This window comes from Penaeus monodon, chromosome 12, assembly GCF_015228065.2.
Source record: "Penaeus monodon isolate SGIC_2016 chromosome 12, NSTDA_Pmon_1, whole genome shotgun sequence".
NCBI classification, from domain to species: Eukaryota; Metazoa; Arthropoda; class Malacostraca; order Decapoda; family Penaeidae; genus Penaeus; species Penaeus monodon.
In genome coordinates, this window is record NC_051397.1 from 49915000 (window position 1) to 49922499 (window position 7500).

The following is a 7500-nucleotide window of genomic DNA, read 5'->3' on the forward strand; positions in this document are numbered from 1 at the left end:
CATAATTGACACAAAATAAAATTAACTACGAGTAGATTGCATGAAATCCAGACTGAACTGTTTTAAGGCCATTATCATTCAGTACTTGATTCATTGTTATTTCGCTTTCTAAATTATACCCCTTCATCCCTGGCACGGGTTAATAGCAATATTATTTTTTCAATATACTTTTTTTTAGATCAATCAAAGATTTGTGGTAATCTACGTCTTTCTTTTTGCATAACATATATCCTTTCAGATTTTTTTTCTGTAAAAGTGAATAGTTTGTATAATCTATTTTCTTTTGAAAACTTAACACCAAATATATTCAGAATTACAGTTTGGTTTTTGAATGGCTAGGAATGCTAGTTTTGAATCAAGGAACACATTCCTAACCTAAAGGGTCTTCAGAGGTGCCTATTTCTCCAAGTGGCACTTGTTGATTTTGATTGAAAATATAACCACTTTATTCAGTCCACGCATCTTCACTTAATATTATCCATTTACTGGAATGAAACATTTTTTTTACTTTATAGTTTTTCATTTGGTACGAAATGTTTGGTTGGTAACAACAACAACAACAAAAATCAGTGTGTGATGTGCAGTGACACATGGACATTACATTGAATTTTTCATCATAGTTGGTTTGAAAAAAAAATTCTGTTTGAAACTCCATTTATTGCAAAGGAAAATTTTGGTCGGCAACAGAATAGGAACATTTCACCATTTCAGCGAGTGTTGTGCACTTGGCGGACACACAGTCTGCGTCACCATCTTCGTGAGCGTGTGAACGTTGGTTCTGTATCGAGGAACATATTCCGTGCTCGTCGTCACGCTCGTCTCCTCGATGCTCTCCACCACCTGCTGGGTCTCCAGCTGACTGACTGTCCAGGTGAGCGTCGAAAACTCGGTCTCCTGCAGGGTAAGCGTGATATCGGCCAGGCGCGTCTGGACCTCCGTCACGGTGTCAAACTGGGTCTCGAGCACGGCCACGGTTTCCACGAGGGTGTGGTAGTTGGTTGCCGTTCGTGTGGCCACGTCGAGGACGGTCTCGGTGAGTCTGTTGGTGACGGTCTCGATCTGCGTCACCGTCTGTGGCACTTGAGTCTCGACCAGCTGGACCTCTGTGACGGTGGCATTTGGCGGGGGACCAGTGACGGTGTGGATGTGGGTGGCAGTGACGGGCAGTGTGGTTGTCTGGTAAACGGTCTTGAGATGAACGTGCGTAGCGACCAACGGTTGCTCAAGGACCTCCAAGTACGTGGCTTGTATCACTTTGTCTTCATACTGCACCTCCTGCTTCAAGGGACACACTAGCGGCCTGTTCTCGTAATAGAGTCCCACAGAAACCTGAACCAACACCAGCACGCACAGAGCTGAAATCTTGAACATGGTGCTTTGTGTGTTACTGTGATTTGGGAATTGTGTAGCGTGCAAGTTAGTGCGTGTGGTTTTATACGCTCACGTTGATGTAGAATGTGTTTTTGGGAATGGGGTCACGTGATCCTCGCACCTCCACTAACTTACGGGTCGATAACCAAGTATCGGAACATATATCTGTAAACAAATTTATTGAGTCTATATTCTGCAGAATGTGTCTTATTGAACCAAATAAATGCAACTTAAGCTTAGTAAATCATCGAGGAAGGAATACCATAAATACAGAGCCGCACTCAGGAATTCCATAAGAGATCAGCCGTTTATTCTTTAAGAGAACATGAACCTTACGTCAAGAATGCAACATTTAAAAATTAGAGTATATGCATTAAGTTTGCATTATAAACAAACCTTCAAAATGACATAATACCCTGTTATGAATTTTAAGTAATAGACATAAAAGTATCACACTTTTGTTTATATGTAAATACATATACATATACACTAATATATACATATGAGTATGTGTATGTATATTCATCTATACATATATATTATATATATGTATACGTGTGTGTTTGTGTATTTGCATATGTACATATCTATATATCCATTTATATGACATACATGTGTATATATAGTGTATATACAATCATATATATATGTAGCCAGTCTATATATATATATATATACAACATGCCTTTGTGTATATATATGCATATATATATATATATATATATATATATATATATATATATATATATATATATATATATATATATATATATATATATGTATGTATGTGTGTGTATACAGTATGTATATGTGTATATATAATACACACACACATACACATACACACACACACACACACTCACACACACACACACACACACACACACACACATATATATATATATGTATGTATATATATATATATATATATATATATATATATATATATATATATATATATATATATATATATATATATATATATATATATAAATATATGTATATACACATACATGTAGCTTTGGTATAAATACATAAAACTGTATATATGTATATAAATACACACAGATATACATATATACATATATACTTTATGTGCATATATGTACATATGCTGTATATATACATATATATACACACAGGCATGCCTCTCTATATATACATATACATATACAGATATGTCTATATATATATATATATATATATATATATATATATATATATATATATATATATATATATATATATATATATATATATATGAGTATACACGTACATACTGTAAATATACATGTATGTCATCTATATGTATTTATAGGTATATATATAATACTCTATCACACACACACACACACATGTATGTGTATAGACATATATACAATACACAGACACATACACACACCCACATATACGTACTGTGTGTATATGTATATATAATTCTATATACATTTATTAGTATATGTATATATGTGTGTGTATGTACACGCACATATGTATACATACATATTCATGGCAGCAATTCTTGTAGGCACTTGTCTTTCCGTCTGACACGATGTAAAATGGAATCAATTGGGGGGGGGGCGTCATTAATTAGGTCGAGGTTCTTGACCTTTCTGAGCAGCGACCCTCGCGCTCTCGCCTGCCACGCAAGGCGACTCATATCCTTAAAAACTGTAATCTATATAACATATCTCATGGCTGTCTAGATTTTTTTGAATGCGAAAGTGTCAAAAGTAATAACAGGCAGTGTTATTTATTATTCTATTGTCATGTTTTTTTTATGTTGTTGCAATGTATATTTCACATATTATGAATATATACTTCAGTATATATATATATATATATATATATATATATATATATATATATATATATATATATATATATATATATATGTATATATATATATATATATATATATATATATATATATATATATATATATATATATATATATATATATATATATATAAATGATACTAATAATTCCCCTGTCAAAGTTCAAACCACGTGATCGACACTCATGTATCCCGAGGTTTCCTGCTTTGAACGAAAGTTGGCTTCCCATTTACAATGAACTGGATTGTTGTTCCTCGGCCTTAAGCTGCTGTGCTGGTTTTTTCTTTTTGGAATTTTCCTTTAAGCTCTAAGGAGAGTCGTTCTATAGCATTTTTCTTTTCTTTTTAACGTGATTACTAGGCTCTTCGGCATTGTTTCGTTGATTTATTTCTATATACAGCGAGGATTAACTTTCTTATCAACAAAAAGAAGTACGTAGGATACTCGTTGGTTAATCGAATTAAGGAACGGACTGCCTCCATCTGTACAAACAAACAAGATGTGGTCGACTAAGTGTTCCAAACGCAGCAACTGACTGGTCAACATAGTCATTGCAAAGTGAGGCGAATGGATGAAAGGAAGTACGGCTTTAGTAAGAAGGAAATACAATATCCATATAACAAACGATAGGGTAATTAAAACAAAAATATGAACAAAACTAAATAAAAAAAAGCATATTTTAAAAGATGCAATGGATTCTTTCTTTCTAAACTTTTACTTTTCCATTCTTACTTTAATTCCCACTAATTAGTGCATCATATTTTCATATAGAAACATTATACTATAAAACTTTGTCGTGTCCTTTTGATGGTGAAAGGAAACATCTAATTGTAGAACAGTTCTTTATAGTATATTTCATCTTTACATAATGAATTCAAACGGTATTGAAATATAATTCTAATTTAGTGTCCATAAGTGATCTTGGGTTGGTAACACTTGGTAACGTACTCGTGGTCTGTAACGGTGACCGTCTTTTCCAGCTGAAGATCTTTGAAACTCGTGACCGTCTGGGTCTGGAACACCACGAAGGTGTGGCGAGTGGTCTGAGTGACAAAGTGAGGCACGTTCTCGGTCTCGGTGACCAGTGCCAGCTGAGTGTCCGTGACGGAGAGAGTGGAGAAGGCCGTCTCCAGGCTGAGCCGCGTCAGCGTGAGCGTCTTGGTGTCCAGTTGTATCGCCGTCTGCGTGAGGGTCCTGTCCTCCACGGCAAGCTCGCTGGCCAGAAGCTGCACGGTCTCGGTGAGGACGGTGGTGGTTCGGGCGACGGTCAGCTTGGTGTGGAAGGCCGTTGCGGTGACCAAGCTCACTTGAGTGACTATGGAAGGGTCGGGCGTGATCGTGACTTGCAAGGTCTGTGTGTAAGTCGGCCTTTCCACCAAGAGGCTGGTGACCTTTACGTCTTGGTGTTCGTGTTGCAGGTCCAGCGTGGTTGCTTGCTCAACAACGGGCTCCACGGTGGTTCTGGTAAGAGTGATTTGCTCGGTTCGAGGCTGGCACGCGGCGGCGGATGGAGGGTAGAGGCCGCCTGCGAGAGCGGAGCTCAGCAGAGACAGCGTCAGGAGGAAGGTATACATGTCCATTGTCTTGTCAGAAGGAAAGGAGAGTGACAGCATTCCTGTCACAGAAGGAGCCTTTTATGCTGGACAAGCAAACCAGTCAATGATCGGTTAAGAACAGAGGAAACTGGGGAAGGTGGGAGAGAGGGAGACGGGAAGACGATGGCACGTGCTCATTTCACTTTTTTTTTCTTTCTTTCTTTGTTTTGTCTAAGTGTTTACTGAATATGTGCTAAGAAAGCATGGCTGATGTGAATTTGCACTGTTGATTAGAAACACCTTTTATAAGAATGATTTTAAAAGATATAAAAAAACAGGTTTTACACAGACGAAGAGGGATTTGCTATCACATACCTTCTGTTTTAGCCGAACTAGTATATTTCATATAAACTTTGACAATAAAAGAGTGTAATTTCTTTGCTGTTTCATTTAATTCTTTTTTTCTGTAACGCATTATTTTTTACAGAAATTATAAAATGAATGAACGCAAGACAAGGAAAATATCAAAGATTTTTACAATTACGGAATTTTGAAGAATCATTTGATGTTTGTTTTAAGTTTCAACTTTTGTTGCTTTTTTCTTATTTGTAAATCTTATGTCAAAAGATCTGATCAAATGTTAAAAGAATTCACTGCATATTAAGATACTGGAAATAATCATGTAGTTTATCCCTATCCATCTTTAAACCTTTATTACAGTTTTACTATAAAGTTCGTTTTTTCGATATCTTCACGATACAATTTTCAGGACTACAATAGCGAAAAAGGACATTCACAAAATTCGAAACCAATGGAATTCTCTGGAGTTATTAGTTATATATATGTTAGTTAGTTAGTTAGTTATATATATGTGTGTGTCTGTGTGTGTATGTGTATAAATAAATAAATATATATATATATATATATATATATATATATATATATATATATATATATATATATATATATATATAGTTAGATAGATATACATCCATACATTTTTATATACGTGTGGATATATGTACACGCACATAAACACACCCACACATACACGCGCACACACACACACACACACACATACACACATATATATAGAGTCAAAGTCAAAGTCAAAGTCAAACACTTTATTCCATTAAATTACAATGGTTATTCTTACATAAATACATTTATATTTACATCTGTGTATTTAAGAGGTGTTCTTTTAATTTCGTTTTAAAATTAAAGAAGCTGTTAATGTCTCTTATATTATCTGGTATCATGTTCCATATCTTGGGTCCACGTATTTCCATTTGACGTGCCCCTGTATAGGTATTCGATCTCTTAACAAAAAGGGAATTTACTTGACGTGTCTGGACACCTGATGTGTTCCCTACGGTTTGTAAAGGCATTAAACATTTTGGATAATTCCCATGAATGATTTTGTAAATGAATACACATGTGTCATAGCTGCATTTAGAATTGACTTTCAACCATTTCAAATTTTTTATGTGTGGGGTGATGTGATCAAGTTTACTGATATTACCTAGTGCTACTCTGGCAGCAAAGTTTTGTAATTTTTGCACTTTTTGCATCTGGGTCTTGTTAGCCGATCCCCAAATGTTTGAACAATAGTTGATTATGCTTAGAGCTAGAGTTTGCACAACCATGATTCTAGTTTCAGTAGTGATTTGATTTCTTATGTGATTAAGATATATCAGGGTACCCACTACCTTCCTGTGTATTTTGTCAACGTGTGGCTCAAATGTCATGAAGCTGTCTAAGTGTACTCCTAGATTATTCACTGAAGTGCTCGGTTTAATAGAGCAGCCTTCAAATTCTATGATTGTGTCATTGGGAATTCTAGCTATGTTCTGCCGACTACCTATGAATATACATTGAGTTTTATGTGGGTTTAGTTTAAGGCCATTTGTGTCAAAATATAATTTTGCTTGTGTAAGAGTATGTTGAGTGTTTCTTATTAACGTGTTTAGGTTGTTTACTGAGTCACTATGAAGAAACTGTGAATCATCGGCGTACTGCACTAAAAGACAGTTATGGGCTATTGTTGATAAATCATTTATGAAAATTGTAAATAGGATCGGACCTAAAATAGAGCCTTGCGGAACACCAAAAGGTACTTGTTGTTTTGATGACATATCATTATTGATTCTTAACGATTGGGTCCTTGGATCTAAATAACTTTTAAACCAAAAGGTATCAATTTTATGATTTACTAATTTGTTAAGGAGAATATCATGGTTGACAGTATCAAAAGCCTTAGAAAGGTCGCATAATGTGAGCAAATTTACCTGATTTTTGTCTATGTTATTATAAATTTCATCAGTAATTTGCAGTAAAGCTGTTTCAGTAGATAACCTATTTCTAAAACCATGTTGTGTTTTAGATAATAAGTCATTGGCCTCCAGGAAACTCGTCAGTTGATTTGCTATAATTTTTTCAAGAATTTTGGATAAGATAGGGAGTATAGTAATAGGGCGATAATTATTGACATCGTCTATATCCCCCGATTTGAAAATTGGTGTTACTATACCATGTTTCCAAAGCGACGGAAAGACACCAGTAACAAGAGAGGTGTTAATAATGACCGTCAGATAATGTACAGTTGCAGGTAGACTATCTCTGATAAAGCGCAAAGCAATGCCGTCTGCTCCTACAGCATTTGTTTCGCGAAGATGTTTTATTAATAAGATGATTGTTTCTATGTTCACTGGTTGTGGTCTGAAAAAATTAGTTGTAAGCCTTGCCCGATCTATGT

At 35.2% G+C, this 7500-nt stretch overlaps 1 protein-coding gene across 1 annotated transcript; it reads right to left on the bottom strand.

Moving 5' to 3' along the window:
• Positions 1–642: 642 nt before the first annotated feature.
• LOC119579808 lies at positions 643–1371 on the bottom strand. Its single transcript, XM_037927692.1, has one exon. It carries the CDS (start codon positions 1369–1371, stop codon positions 700–702), a length of 672 nt encoding a protein of 223 aa, XP_037783620.1. The 3' UTR covers positions 643–699.
• Between the last annotated feature and the right edge of the window lie 6129 nt (positions 1372–7500).

What these genes read in the sequence shown, in the direction of transcription:
- LOC119579808 (XM_037927692.1), bottom strand. Translation starts at nt 1,371, where the DNA reads ATGTTCAAGATTTCAGCTCTGTGCGTGCTGGTGTTGGTTCAGGTTTCT.